Source organism: Cephus cinctus, unplaced genomic scaffold, assembly GCF_000341935.2.
Source record: "Cephus cinctus unplaced genomic scaffold, Ccin1 Ccin1_scaffold0126, whole genome shotgun sequence".
In the NCBI taxonomy this organism is placed as follows: Eukaryota; Metazoa; Arthropoda; class Insecta; order Hymenoptera; family Cephidae; genus Cephus; species Cephus cinctus.
Window position 1 is genome coordinate 400,868 of NW_014332860.1, and position 15,184 is coordinate 416,051.

The 15,184-nt window shown below is 36.5% G+C and overlaps 2 protein-coding genes across 5 annotated transcripts; one reads left to right on the plus strand and one right to left on the minus strand.

Annotated features, from left to right (window-relative positions):
- Positions 1-2,383: 2,383 nt before the first annotated feature.
- Positions 2,384-15,164, minus strand: LOC107275204 (DNA mismatch repair protein Msh2). Of its 3 annotated transcripts, XM_015755083.2 has the most exons (15): positions 14,862-15,164; positions 14,741-14,790; positions 5,962-6,085; positions 5,625-5,881; positions 5,372-5,539; positions 5,107-5,295; positions 4,622-5,016; positions 4,340-4,554; positions 3,951-4,268; positions 3,655-3,876; positions 3,344-3,576; positions 3,191-3,282; positions 2,896-3,118; positions 2,721-2,813; positions 2,384-2,645 (listed from the first exon to the last, which is right to left on the minus strand). In XM_015755083.2, the coding sequence occupies exons 1-15, from the start codon at positions 14,893-14,895 to the stop codon at positions 2,490-2,492; spliced, it is 2,769 nt and encodes a 922-aa protein (XP_015610569.1). In that variant the 5' UTR covers positions 14,896-15,164; the 3' UTR covers positions 2,384-2,489. The 3 variants fall into 3 exon arrangements, with proteins under 3 accessions (XP_015610569.1, XP_024935873.1, XP_024935874.1); XM_025080105.1 differs by lacking the exons at positions 14,741-14,790; positions 14,862-15,164 and adding an exon at positions 7,168-7,203; XM_025080106.1 differs by lacking the exons at positions 14,741-14,790; positions 14,862-15,164 and adding an exon at positions 7,164-7,184.
- Positions 8,719-14,620, plus strand: LOC107275199 (hornerin). 2 transcript variants are annotated; one of them, XM_015755056.2, is made up of 3 exons: positions 8,719-8,876; positions 9,385-11,170; positions 11,408-14,620. In XM_015755056.2, the coding sequence occupies exons 2-3, from the start codon at positions 9,407-9,409 to the stop codon at positions 14,333-14,335; spliced, it is 4,692 nt and encodes a 1,563-aa protein (XP_015610542.1). In that variant the 5' UTR covers positions 8,719-8,876; positions 9,385-9,406; the 3' UTR covers positions 14,336-14,620. The 2 variants fall into 2 exon arrangements, with proteins under 2 accessions (XP_015610542.1, XP_015610541.1); XM_015755055.2 differs by having other exon boundaries at positions 9,385-14,620.
- Positions 15,165-15,184: the final 20 nt, after the last annotated feature.

Consider the following 15,184-nt stretch of genomic DNA (forward strand, 5'->3'; position numbering starts at 1 on the left):
TGTGGTATGTTACATGATAACCGCTATTAAACTTTTCTTTTTCCAAAAGACATTTTAAAAACTTAGTTTTTAAGGATATACTAGGAGGAGAGTGATGGAGACATAGGAAGAATAGGAGATTCGGAAATTGAGTAGAAACATTTGGTGACAGCAGCCAGGGAAGATGTTGTTGAAGGGAAAAAGATGAAGATTGTTAAAAAGAAAGAGTGAGAAACAGAGATGGTAAGAATTGAAGGAACAAAGAGAGAAGAAAATGTGTAAACCGTGTGCACGAGAACCAGATTATTCGGGACGAACGACAAATGAGAAAACTCGAAAAAGTAGGAAAAGTAAGAAGTTTAAGGGAGCGAAATGGGCCCCACCCCGCCCATTTCCGTGAGGTCCTGCCTCTCCACAAGGGAGCTACGACCCCTCCGAGGCCCCATAGGGGACCGTGTTGGTTTTTTATTGAGGAAAACCCCCGAGTCCTGCGGCTTTCGCGCACAGGACTAGGGGGGAAAAACCTCAGGAAGGGAAGGAAGTCGGGTCGAGGGACAAGAAACACGCACAAGGGGGTAAAGTGAAGTTAAACGCGAAAAAGGTAAGATAAGTTAAACGTAAAAGGGACAAGTTAAACGCGAAAGGTCTACCCCTAGTCAAGATTCACCGCAACGAAAGACCGCGGGCGTAGCACCCGGCGGCACCCTTGCGGGCACGCCAGGACATCCCGAAGGACGATATTTAACGCTACAACCTTCGTCCCTTCCCACCGAGCAAGCCCAGTGGGTTAGGCGTAAGGAACCGCGCCCGCCGCCGGCGGCGAGCCCCGTTAGCCATCAATCCCCGCGCAAAATGTCTCCGACAAAGGGTGACTTTATACTAGCAGGTGCTCAATAGCACCCGCACCTACCCCAAGTGAAGGAGACCCCCAAGCACAAGCACAAATAGGACTTTACCCAGAGTCAACGGACTACCCCGCACGACACATAGGATCGTTTCTACCCACACAAGTGCCCAAGGGTCAACGACATGTTGGAGTGTTTTTAGCAAAGCGAAAAAATTATACTAAATACGCGACAGCTAGACACCTGGTTAGATTTACTATACGAAAGACCATGGCCGTAGATACCCTAAGGGGGCTCAAGGCCCCCGTCGGGAGACCCATAAGGTCCTGTTGCGGCCACAACTTGGGCCCGACCCACTGAGCAAGCTCAGTGGATGAGGCGGAAGGGCAAACCCCGACACCATGGTCTTAAGTCTAGCTGCACTAACAGGGTGACTACTCTTATATGACTACTTCAATTAATATGCTCGACCCGACCAAAGGAATAGGACAAGTAAAACAAGCACAATGGAAAGTGAGAGGGAATAGAATGAAACGAGAAGACAGAAGGGAAGATAGAAATAAAGAAGTTAAGAAGTAGAAAAGTAAGGAATATAAAAGTAGAGAAGAAATAAAGAATGAGATAAATCAGAAAGTAAAGAATGACAGATAGAGAAATATGAATGTAAAGAAGAAATAAATATAGAAAGAGAAGAATGTTGACAATGAATAAAGAGTAATGATTCCAAGAGACCAGTATAGGAGACCGGCTCGAGGAAGAATGAGCGCTCGGAGTCCGGGCGCTGCCTCCAGCGCTCACCCCCACTCTCCGCCATCTCCCACTCCCAGAGTCCTGCCGCGACGAATTTGCGCGCATACAATTTTGGGTAACTTCCAGTAATTTCCAAATATGTTCGGCCTGAATTTCCGATTTCTGAGTGTTAATATTTTGCTTTATTGATTTAATTCATTATTTTAATGTTCAAAACACCTAATTTATTAATATTTCAATTTGAATGTAATTTTTTTTTCGATATTCTACAATTTCAATTCAAATTTTATCTACTCCGTATATTCTGCGAGATTTTTATTTAGCTTCAATTTTATATTTTGAATAAATTTTGAAAGTAAATCAAGATCCAATAATATTTAGTAAAAATTGAGGTGCTACACGGGTGTCAAGTTGGCACTTTCTTCAAAATGTCTTAAAAATATTTCAACAATAAGCTTTTTCAATAATTCTTGAGAAGTTCTATATTTTCCGGTCTCGTTCTAAGAGTTGCTTTGGGAACCAGCGGTGAGTAGCGGAGAACCTCTGCCCGCCAAGCTACTCGTTCGTGTTCACGTTTAGCTCGACTAGATATTTTAGATACAACATTTCTGAAATTTCGGCTAATGATTACGGTTTTGGTTCCTTATTTTTTCCGGTTATTATAGGTTTCAGTTATAGTTACGATTCCTATTAGGAATATACTATTTTTCAGTTACATATGATAAAAGTAGTTTAAGATTAAATTAAAACTATTAAACTATTAAACTTAAATTTTATTTTAAAAATAGTAGACAAAATAATAGTGCATGTTTAAAAAATTAAAAATTTATTTTCAAACACATGTGTAGAATATACTGATAATTATTAATGTATATGAGAGATTTAGAATTAAAGTATAATGCAAAATATTAAATACTATGGGCTAGACAAGAGAGCTTTGATATACGGATTTTTGTGTGAAAGTATTTCTTCTTTGAATGTAGCGATTTTACCCTTCAATTCAGCATCGGATAACGATTGATCCAGAGTTTTACATTTATTTGCAAACTGTGCTATAAGATCCTCTCCCTCCTACAAGAAAGTAATCTTTATTAGGGAAATGATTATCATTGGTGTAAAATAAATCAAGACATGCTTTAGGCATACTTTAATGATTTTTCGTTTCTTTTCTGGATTTTCAGATCCTTCAAAAACAGCTCCTTGACAGTCCTCTAGTTCGGACTGTTTTCTTTTGGCAAACTGTAATAGAGAGAATACTTTGTGTAAACACTAAAATTTGTTTGATTAATCATTCTTTAACCATGAGGTTAACATTTATTACCTCTATGACCTCCTCTGGAAAGTTTGCCATTCTTGCTACATGAATTCCAAAACTTTGGTCACAGATTCCTGGTTTGACTTTGTACAATAACGTAAGCTTATTATCTCCAACAAGAGCAGTTACGTGTTTATTTTTTACAGTAGGTACATCTTCAGCCAATTTTGTAATCTCGTGAAAGTGTGTTGCAAATAGGCAGTATGCTTTGACATCTTTTGCCAAATGCCTGTGGTATGTATCAGAATTTTAATTTTACATATATATAATGATATTGTAACAGGTAGATGAATTTACTTACTCTGCAATAGACCAAGCGATTCCACAACCCTCGTATGTGGAAGTTCCTCTACCGAGTTCATCAATTATAACCAGAGAATTACAGGTAGCCGCCTGGAATAACAAAGCAAAACAATAAAACACATTAAAACTAAGTGGCCTTTGATTAATTTACCTTCAGAATGGCAGCTGTTTCTACCATTTCTGTCATAAACGTTGAGAGACCCTTTATTTGAGAATCGTCTGCACCAACTCTTGCCAAAATACAATCGAGTAGAGATATTGTGGCTTTATCGCAAGGTACAAAACTGCCAATATGCGCCATTAAAGCTACAACGCCGACAGACCTGATATAGGTACTTTTACCGCCCATATTGGGTCCAGTTATAATATAGAATGTGGATTCATCTATAGCAAACGAATAGTGTGAACTGTACAGTTTTTAGAAACATTTTCTAGTATTATAATTACGTTTGAAAAAATTACCTCGCTTAAAGTCAATATCATTAGCAATGTAATCAACACCTTCCTGTAATTCTAAGCACGGATGTCGAGCTTGCTCGAGTTTCAATTCACCCGTTTCGCTTGGGAGCATTTCAGGTCGCACGTAAGCTTTTTGAGCATTAGCTGCTGCCGTGGCAAAAGCCGTAAGTACATCCAAGCACGCGACAACAGAACCGATTGATTTAATTGGACTGCAGTAACCAGCTGAGGAAAAATTCTTACATGCATTAAAATTCTATTAAGATCGTATACATATATGCTGCAAAGCTTTTACAAACCTGCAATGCCAATAATTTCATCGACAACTGATTTTTGTTGCACCGTATATTTGTCTCTGGCAGCAAGATAATCTTCATTGATATCCGTCAACTTACTGTTTCGAAATCTCACACCACTCTTATTTGAATCTAACACGGTGTAGTTTTTCTTATTTCTCAGAATCTTTTCCTCCTTCAAAGTTACGCGAAAATAGTAACCAAATTGTTGATTTGATTCTAGCTTTAGAGTTTTTCCAGCTTCCAAAGAGAGGTCATCAGCAACTTTTCCCAACTGACCCCCCAATTCCTTTTCTGCCGCTTCCATATTAACATTTAGTTCTGAAAATACACATTTCATGACGTATGATAAAAAATTCACGAATAATATAAGGAATACGTTGATAAAATACCTTTTAACTCATCATCGAAATCAGGTCGTACTAAAAAATCACCCTTTTCTGCTGCCTCCAAGTCTATAGTCTGTTCAACCATTTGTTGAAACTTATCCATATCTTCAATTAACTCTTTCAAGGGTTCAATTAACATTGCCGTAAAAGCTGCAACTCCCGTTGCTGCAGAGAGTTGTTCAAGTAATGTTGGCAAATGTGCTACACATAGGTAAATCCTGAAAGCAGCCGTAGAAATCTTCCAATTGTTTGCTTTTAACGACTAGTATTTAAAATGAAACTCACTTATAGCAATCCTGCAAGTTAGCTTTTTTTCTGGATAATTTTTTTGCCAATTGCTGTAAATCTGGTACGCGTCGCAAGTGATCTTCGTTGAGGGCTGACCTCAATTCATTATCTTTCATTAGAGCTTCGACAATGTCAAGTCTTTCCTTTATAAGAGATAAATCTCTGAGTGGCTGTCTGACCCACTGAGCAATCAGTCTATGGCCTTGTGATGTTCTACATTTATCAAGCAAACCCAAAATGCTGGAATTGAAATTTCCACTTGGACCAGAGGGAACATCATTACGTGGCTCAACGTTGAGCGCCCTTATAGCTGCAGTGTCCAATCGCACGTAACGCGACTGTTCTAATTGTTGTAGAGTGAACTGATTTATATTTCCTTCATCAGATGTCAACTACACAGACATTAGGTATTGCATAAATGAAAATCCTGAACCTAAAGTAACTTTGCCTATGCAGTGTAATTAAAACTATTATTTACTAACTTCAAGATATTTGATAATAGATGCAGTCGCTGCCATTGCTACATTTAGATTTGTCTCTGGTAATGACTGAGCATTCTGTTGCTGACCCTTTTTAAATTTAACGAGAGTGTTTAGATCTTGCATTAACGAATCCGTAGAAAAATCGCTTTTTTTCCTGAGTGTGATCATTACGTTGCTTCTTTCCATAATCTGGAATGATGATTTGATATAGAATTGTTCAAATACTGATGTGCAGGATACAAGAGTATGAAGTGAATTATTATACCTGTTTAATGGTTTTAAATTCATAGCTTCCTTCACCTTGAATTAACAGGCATTCTTTTGGAGCGAGTGTAACCACAAGAGCCTCTAAGTCCGAGAATGATTCATCTGTGGTAAATTCGCAAACAGAAATGGTTGTTCCAATGACGTCGACACAACTAACACCAACGATCTGCGAAAACGTGCATTTTCTTGTTAGATATAGAATCATTTAGAATTCTTAAAAATCACTTTATCGATGATCATAATTTACATACTTTCGTTTTTCCTTCGGATCCCAATTTAACAGCGATAACTGATGTCCCAACTGCAACCTCATTATTGCCAAATAAAATTTCTTCGAACTGCAGGAGATTTCCAGGTGAACCTTTGTATTCCAAGATCCAGTCTTGGTTTTTTGCTGATCCTTGATTCACGTATACCTCAATTCTGTATTGCTTAACGAGTAATAAATCACGTATGAATGTCTCAAAATGTCCTTTATTTAGAATAACACCTTCTGTCTTATGCGGCGCTGTGAATAAACGGTGAATCAATAACGATACTTTTTATCGTATCAATTACCTTATGAAGAAAATCTTTTATAAAACTTACGAGCTCCAATCATCTTGCAAACGGATGTCGTTTTGAAAACTTCTTGTGCCGCAAAGAGTGCATCGCTTCCGTGCAGTGTATAATAATCTGATCTATTAAAGAATCGTACGGTACTGCTCGGTTTCTGTAACAATTTTCAAATGTTTATGATATTTTATGTGGACGATTGTTTATCCACTTCTCACAAAGACATCACAAATCCTGTAGTGTATCTGTAGGTCAATGGCTATCGACAGGTCAGGAAATCACGGGTCGCATTAAACAGTTTTGCGTCATCTACTATGAGATTCCCAGAAATATTTCAGTTTACGGAATACATTTGTTTATAGAAACAATTAAGGGATTTATCCTACTGTGACCAGCCTGAAAAGCCTTTTTTTTAGGATTGAATTTCTGGTAATGTTGCTCATTTTTAAAGCCAATTTTATTCATATTGGAAAATTTATTACAACATATCTTTAATTATATACATTTAAAATTTTATAAGAAATATCGGTATTTAAACAAGCATATTAATTCGTGTTAAACATATTTATGCGGATGGTGTACACGATTTCGAAATTTTGGTTTTTCTAAAAGCATAAACAAAATTGCTTTCGTTAATTATGTTGCACTTTTTATTTAATAAAAATTGTAATATGCTAAAAAATTTTAAATACACATAGCTTAGGATGTTTTAATACATTGCTAAAAATGTACAAAATTGTATTTTTACTTTTGTCTCAATTCAACCCCAAAACACATTTATTCTTCGTGCTGGTCACAGTAGAGGACATTTGACATTGATATGTAATGTTATAAAAAAATGTTGACACTTTTATTGTTGTATCGCCAAAAAAATAGTATTTTGGTTATATCCCTTTGCCAAACTGATGCTGAACTTTAATCCTTTCAGATGCAGTTTCAAAATTGCATTAATTTGTCTATTTGTTATTGTTATTAAACAACGTATACAAAAAAGCTCCTTTATTCAATAAAAATTTATTTGTATATAAATTCAAAGTGCTGCAGGGCTGAACATTTCTACAGGTTATTTATGCATCTAATACTATAATATATACATTTTTTCCTCAATTTTACATACACTGATTTTTGAGGATTTAATTTTCGAAATGTTTAAACATGAACTGTTCTTAAATAAATATATCTACGCTCAACTGTTTGCAAAAAATTTATATAAAAAACAAGTACGTGTTATTTACATACATGTATCACGCACTCACACATATACGAGAGACTGGGTCAAAATGATTAGTAGATGTAAAATGGGTTATTGGAATAAAATGGGCTACAGTCTAAGAAAATTTCGCGTTGAAAAAATATTTATTACGCGACTTCTTTGTTAAATTTATGATATTTCAAGTAAAACGTATGTACAGATAGTCACTTCAAATGCGATAAAATTAGTATTTCATGGTTGCCACATTGAATCTGCCATTTTGAAATTTTTAATTGAGACTGCAGATTCGTATTTATCATCCCAGAGAACCTATTACTACCAAAAATGGTGACAAATGGTTCTGTAGAAAAGTGTTCCCCGGAAAAGATTAATTGAATTGATACGAATAGTTGAACGATATAGAATCTAAATATTATTCGGTCAATGTTTTATTAGTTTAATTACGAAAAATTCAAGGACAATGTAAAATGGGTAAATGCTAGTATATGAGAAATTGGTTATTTGTTTCCGATTAACATGATAAAAGGCTAAAGTTCATGTTTCACGAAGATCAACAATTTAAATGGGAAACTAGGCCATCGGAAAAATGCATTAACCACATTGCACGACTGTGATAAAAATGAGTCCTAATCATATCATCAATTAATGTACGTAATAATTATAGAGTATCAGAACGTAGGAATAGCATTAGAGCCTAGTGATTTTAAATTACGACGGCATCGTTACCTAAGACGACGGATATAAGAAAATTCAAATTACTATATAAAGTGGAAACATATGATAACAAACATCAAAATAAAACTATATACGATTAAAAGAAGGTCTTTTAGTTGTAAGATGTGGGACTTCCTGGAAATCTTAATCTTGAGAAATATAAATCTTTTTCGAATTGACACAACAGAGTCATAATTGTGACCTTGTTGTTCTACCAAGTAATCCTCAATGAAAGTATATTAAAATGGAAATACCGGATGGCAAAGATGTTATATGTTACGACTGAATAGCACTATATGACACATCTTCCCAAATATGGAAACCTGTTACTCAATCTGACGATTATACAGAAAATAGTATTACACTCACTTTGTGATATGTGCATAAATAATATAACAGATAGTACATGCAGTATACAATATTTATAAGAATCATTATATAAGTCAATCATTTACAACTGAAATTTTTATTTTTTTTTTACATAGGGACTTTTTTTGCTATAAACTTGAACTGTAATGAATTATGCAGGACGAATCGAAAACTTTTTTTTTCGACAAATTTGAAATACATCTTTGGAATAATAGTTTAAGGTTCAAAAGATTTCTGATAAAAAATTTAACTAGAAAGACTGTAGTAATGGTTCGTATTCTTGAAAGAATAAAAAATATGTATCACTAATTATATTAACATATTTCAAGATATACGCATGGCGTATACTAATTCCTAATGAATTGAGAATTATTTGAGATAAGAGATGATGTGTGAGTGTGAGTACAAAGTGAACTGAAATATATATGAATATGAGAATATACACACATCTATATTATTGTGAATTAAGAGCGGAGAAGATAAGAGACGAAGTAAGGATGCTTTCAAAGTCATCGAGGAAAAAGGAGGGGAAGTCATCATAAATTGAATTGCTGCTGATCATTTGGCTTACAAGCTTCCTAACAGGTTCAGTGAGCACTTCATTAGGATTGTTATTAGTCTTTTACGAGACCAGTTGGTCTTCTTCGTCAAGGTATGCTTCATACTATTTAATTTTCATAGTGTTTTCTGCGTCGACTATAATTTAATATATAGAAAATTACGTTCCTCAGTGTAGACACTTGAACGCAATCCATCGAGTTAAAATTAACTAAGTGACTCTTTGATCTTTTATTAAATTTTCAATTAATTAATTTCGTAATTTATAGTTCTCGATTACCTGACCGCTTGATATTCTAGACAGGATATTGGTAACGCAAATAAACTATTTTAGAAATGATTCGATTTGCTGAGTGCTGCATACAGAACAGGTTGATGCAATTATATTCAGTCTGTGTTACTCCTACGTGACATAAGAGACGGATACGGATATACATATTAATGGTGCTATATTTGTTTTGTGCAGTTTTAAGAAAATGTCAGCTGTAAATGACAAATATACCGTAAATCAATTGACCTGACATGAATATCTAGTAAAATTGTTGAGGATACCATACCATGGGACATAATTAACGTAATAAAAATTTGGTTCTTTTTTACAGTGGCTGACACCTAGCGATAGCCATGAAGAAAATTATCATTTTCTGTGCGCTTGTCGTGCCATCTTTATCCGCACCGAGTGGATGCACCGAATCCTGCAGAACCTATTCGAATTATAATTCGCAAGAACATACAGCTGATCTTGAGAATCTTGCTCAACAAGCAACAGTCGCACTCGATAGTAGTCCGTTGAACTTCGATAGTTCAAGACCTGGAAATTGGTCAGAGCAAGATCAATATAAAACTGATGGAGGTCACGGTCAAGTCTACCAGGAACATGGTCAGTACGTACAAGGTCCAAAGCGTGTACGATTCTTCAAGAAGAATTATACCTCTTCCTACAGCACTGGAAGACTCGGTGGGTTAGAATCTATGAATTTGGGAATTGCAAATAATAATGGAGGATACGACGCCTCGCAGTTATCGCAAACTACTGCGGAACGTTTCAGTCATTTGTTTGACCAATCAAGTAATTTGGAAGCGAACAATTATGGAAGTGCACAGCCCATACTACATGGACATCAATCTTCGAGGCGAGTGGGTAGCCAAAGTGAACGGCTGGAAGACTTCGGAGAGTTATCTGGTAGTACTCAAGTATCTCAGCATGGTATATCTGGCTTTGATTCCCAAACAGCACAGGGACAAGACATCCAGAGTACCTATGGTCATTCACAACTTGACGCTTCGCTACCTGGTAACTGGAGTAAAGCAGATTCTTATAGAACAGACGGTGGGAATGGTAGAGTTTACGAAGAACAAGGTCAGGTTGTTACTGGGCCCAGACGCATTCGATATTACAGAAAAAATTATACGTCCAGTTACACGAACGCTGGTATGCCTAATATTAATTTAGGCACGATTAACTTGGACAGAGATATACAACAGTTCGGCAAACAATATGATAGTTTTGGAAGAGAGATTCATCAAGTATCATCAAGCAATATTCACAGTGATAATCAAGATCTACAGAGTACTGGAACTACTTATGGAAATAATGAATATAGAACGGGATCCGTGCGAGTAGCTAATAATGATTTAATTAATAGTAATTCACAAGGATTGTCCCAAGGGACTCTCGATATCGGTGCACCTTCTACGAATTATGGGCAAAGGACGTCAGGAACGCGGTATCCTCAAGTATCTACTACTAGGGACGAAGCTGCAACTTCTAATTCCGATGGAAACAGTTACGTTAGCAACCAACAAGGTTCTCGAAGAATCTATTGGCAAGCGACACCTAGACCTGTCACAACAATTGGTCAATCTGGTCATCAACAAGTGGCATCGAGTGAAAGTTATACTTCAGGCACTCAACAGAGTTATCAAAATTCTTATGGCTCAGAGGATCATCAAATTTCTCAAACTGCTAATCGTGGAGGACAGGTTCACGATCGCGTACCAATTGGTAGTAGTCGTGGACAGTATGGGGCCACCAGTCAAGATATATTGCAAAGTCAAGTGGATCAAGCTCAGCAATCACAAGTGTCGGATTCGCAGCAGTCAGGATATGCTCAAGGTCAAGTTTCTACCGCGAACCATGACCAAGGGGGATATATCCAAAACTTTGGACAATCTAGCGGAACTCGACCTGGCCAAATTAGGCATTATCAGGAATACTCGAGCAGTTCGAGTCATCGTACAGGTGGTTATGTTCCTGATATTGGCACTGGCAATCTGCAAGTAGACGATAGTCAGCAAACGCAACAAGTTACTCAGCAACATTCTGGAAGGATTGAATCATCCAATCAGCAAACGTCATACGATATACTCCATGGGCATAATACTAACGTAGGTGAAGCCAATCAAAATTACAATTACGCTTATGCAACGCGTCCTGGAAAATTAATTACGGGTATTCTCGATTTGGGGCACATTAACAAAGGTGCCGATTGCACTCAAGCATCCGGAACTACGGGGCAAGTTTCATATGGGTCGCAGTATCGTAGAATGTATAAACGGGGTGCTACATATCGGGAAGGTCAGAATTTAAGGCAACAATCTAACAAATTTGATGATTTCACACAGGGAAACGAGGGCCTTACTCAACAAAATGAAGATTTGACGCAGCAGGCGACAAGTGGAATAGTGTTTGGACAACAAACACAGCAAACTTCGGAGCCTGATCAGTTTCAAGTTGGTAATCAACATGTTGAAGATTTAACTCAACAGAGCGAAGATTTTGTACAACAGATTAGCAAAATCGAACTTGGACCACAACAATCTACAAAGCCTGGAAAGTTACAGGTAGAAAATCAACAAGTTGGTGATTTGATTCCACCGGATGAGGACTTGACGCAACAAACAGGAGGTTTTGAAGATTTCACACAGCAAACTTCAGGAAAAATCGAATTAGGACAACAAAAATCGTCTATACCAGGACAATTAGAAGTTGAAAATCAAGAAACCCATGATTTGACTCAACATGCTGACGGTTTTGATGATTTTACACAACAGACATCAGGAAAGATTGAATTAGGACAACAACAATCGTCTATACCAGGACAATTAGAAATTGAAAATCAAGAAACCCATGATTTGACTCAACAGACTGATGGTTTTGATGATTTTACACAACAGACATCAGGAAAGATTGAATTTGGACAACAAACGCAACAATCACGGAAGCCAGGGAAGCTGCAGGTTGAAAATGAAGACGTCGATGACTTAACGCAGCAAACAGCAGGATTAGATGACTTTACACAACAAACTTCCGGAAAGATTGAATTTGGTCAACAATTCGAACTAAACAAATTTCAAGGTGCTAATCAGGAAACTGAGAAGGTGCATGAACAAACTGATGGTTTTGATGATTTTACGCAACAAATACCCGGGAAAGTTGAATACGGTCAGCTAGAAACACAATCATCTTCCTGGAGACCTGGACCACTGCAAGTTGGCAATCAGGAGGTTGAAAATTTGACTCAACAAACGGGAGACATCGATGACTTCATCCAACAAACGTCGGGAAAAGTAGAGATGGATCAACAAAGTCAATCGTCTAGGAAGCCTGGAAACTTCAACGCGGACGGTCAGAGCAATGATGATTTAGTTCAACAAACTGGAGGATTTGGAGATTTGATGCAGCAGACATCGGGCAACTTCGAATTTGGACAAGAAACACAAGATTCTTGGAATGTTGGACAACCGCAGATTGGCAATCAACAGGCGGAAGATCTTACGCAACAAAATGAGGATTTAACGCAAACAACTAGCGGTTTCGAAGATTTCATACAATCTCCATCTGAGAGTTTTGGTAATACTCAAAAAACTGAACAATTTGGATTAAATCAGCAGGTAAACGAACAACTCCCAGCTCCAAAACCCAAATTAAAAAGGAAGCATCCAAAACCGAGTCAAATTAATTATGTCCAACAAGGTGAACTTCATCAAGAGACAACTGGAGTTTTACAGAGTCAACAGAAAAATGATCAATTGAATCATGCTCAACAAAGTAATGTTGAATGGGAAAGTAGTGACAGTGTTCAACAAATCGCTAAAGAAACTGTGCATGGTCAAGAAAACGTGAACAATGATAATGTAACGCCTCTTGAGGTTGATCTTGAAGTGGACGATAATATTAGAACTGGAAATGTTATTCGCAGAGGAGATCAGTCGCAGGTTTATTACAGAGAAAGTGCAAAGAAACCCAGTGAAGTCGAAAAACCACAATCCAATAGCAATGTTCCTCAACAAGGTACTGTGACTATTCAACAAACAGGACATAGACCTGACTTCACAATTGAACATTACAATGGTTATGGAGAACGTCAATCGGGTTCTGAGTGGCATGATACTCATAATGTAGCTGATTTGACCAATAGTGAAGGAGTACGTTCACATCCTCACCAAAGCAGCTATGTGCCATCTACTGCTTCTAGTAGCAATGGACAAACTAATTACGTACAATCTTCACAAAGTCAACAGAGTCTTGATAATCAACAGCAGTTTCCTGAAAGTAATATTGGCCCGGATTTCGGGCAACAACAAAACACGGAAGATTTTCAACAACAATCGAGTCAATTAAATTTCGATCAAAATTCCGAGGACCAGAAAGATTTCAATGATTTTCAACAGCAAACAAGTCACATTAGTTTTGACTCACGTCCACAATATCCACAATATTCAAGTGATCTTCCACAGCAGTCGAGTCAGTTGAATTTTAATAAGAATTTTGATGATCATAAGGATGTTGATGATTTTCAACAACAATCGAGTCAGAGTATTTACGAATCAGGAGCACATCAACAAAATTCAAAAAATCTTGAAAATCAAATTACTCCAGTAAGCATCAATAATGTATCTCAAAATAAGTTGAACTCTGAACAGTTGCACCAGCAATACAGTCAAAATAATTTTGGCCAACAAGCACCTGAAATTTTAGATCTCACTCAGCAAAGTAATAATAACTTCCAAACTTTTGAAAAAGATGAACAGAAAGTTGGATTTCAACAGCATGCAGATAATATTGAGCTTGATCATCAACAGTTTCAATATGGTCAAGAAGATACTGACAACTTACAACAACAATCCTCCAGATTTGAGACAGAAAGAGATATTGATCAAACAAGTCAAATAGAACAACAGTCCACAATGCAAAAAGGTGAAGATGTAAATATTGAACCACGATTGTTAGAAGCCTATGGTGGAGGATCATTTGATTCTGTTCCCAGCAGAGATATTTATAACAATGCCAGAAGAAATCCCAGTGCTACTTTAACTCCTTACACAAGTGGAGCAGATCCATGGGTCATTTGGGAAAAACCAAAAGTAATGACAACAGTGACAACGACTACAGAAGAAATCACAACCACAGCACCAGAAACTACTACAAATGTTCCTTTCACTACAGAAACTGCTGTAACAACAGAAGCATCGATTTGGCGAAGGTTTGGAAATAAATTAACAAATACGTATGACAAATTCAGAGGATCAGCCAGAGTTCTTTTTGGATAAAAGTATAATAAAATATAGTCATCTACTTTTAATCCATTAGATTAAGATTGATCTAAAGAATATGTATTTGTCACTCCGATATAATAAATACGAAATTAAAACTCTGTAAGATGTATTTAACAGATATAATATTAAGCACCATATATTATAAGCTCTTGTGATCCAAATTAATGTGGAAATATGATTAGTGATATAAGATTTAAACTTTGTCATTAGGTCAAATTTTGTACATGCTTTTTTAAGCATATGAATATTTTTCTAATAAAATTATGAACTGTTTTTTATCTTCTGGTTTTTATGTCAAGTAACTTCACTTCATAAGACAGCGAGCACAGACAACAAAGCCAATATGCTGTAGTATTATGTACGAAGTACATGTCAGTAATAATTAAGTTATATACTCACTTCTGGAAGACTTTTAAAAAATCTAACAAAACTCTGTTGAGTTGGTGGATCTAAAATAACATGTTAAAAGTCAAGACTGATAATTGCTGTACATAGTTCAGGTTAGATAAAGATTACAAACCCATGCTAAATTGTTGATTCGGTTGCACAGCCATAATTCTCTAATAACACAAACCTCGTAAAATAAATTTACTTTCGATTGGAAAATAATAAACTGACACTTTTTTATAAGATGAAATACTCAAATACAACTACCGGACAGTACTATTGAACTTGCGTGTCTTTGCACGCCGCAGCCAGTCACAATATACGATTCCCGCGAAAATACTTGGATTGCTGGGTAATTTTAACCACTGCTCACCGTTGTATGCGCATGTTATTCAAGTTTCATTTGAAAAGAGCAATTAGAAAAATTGTTAAATAAAGGAAATATACATACATAGT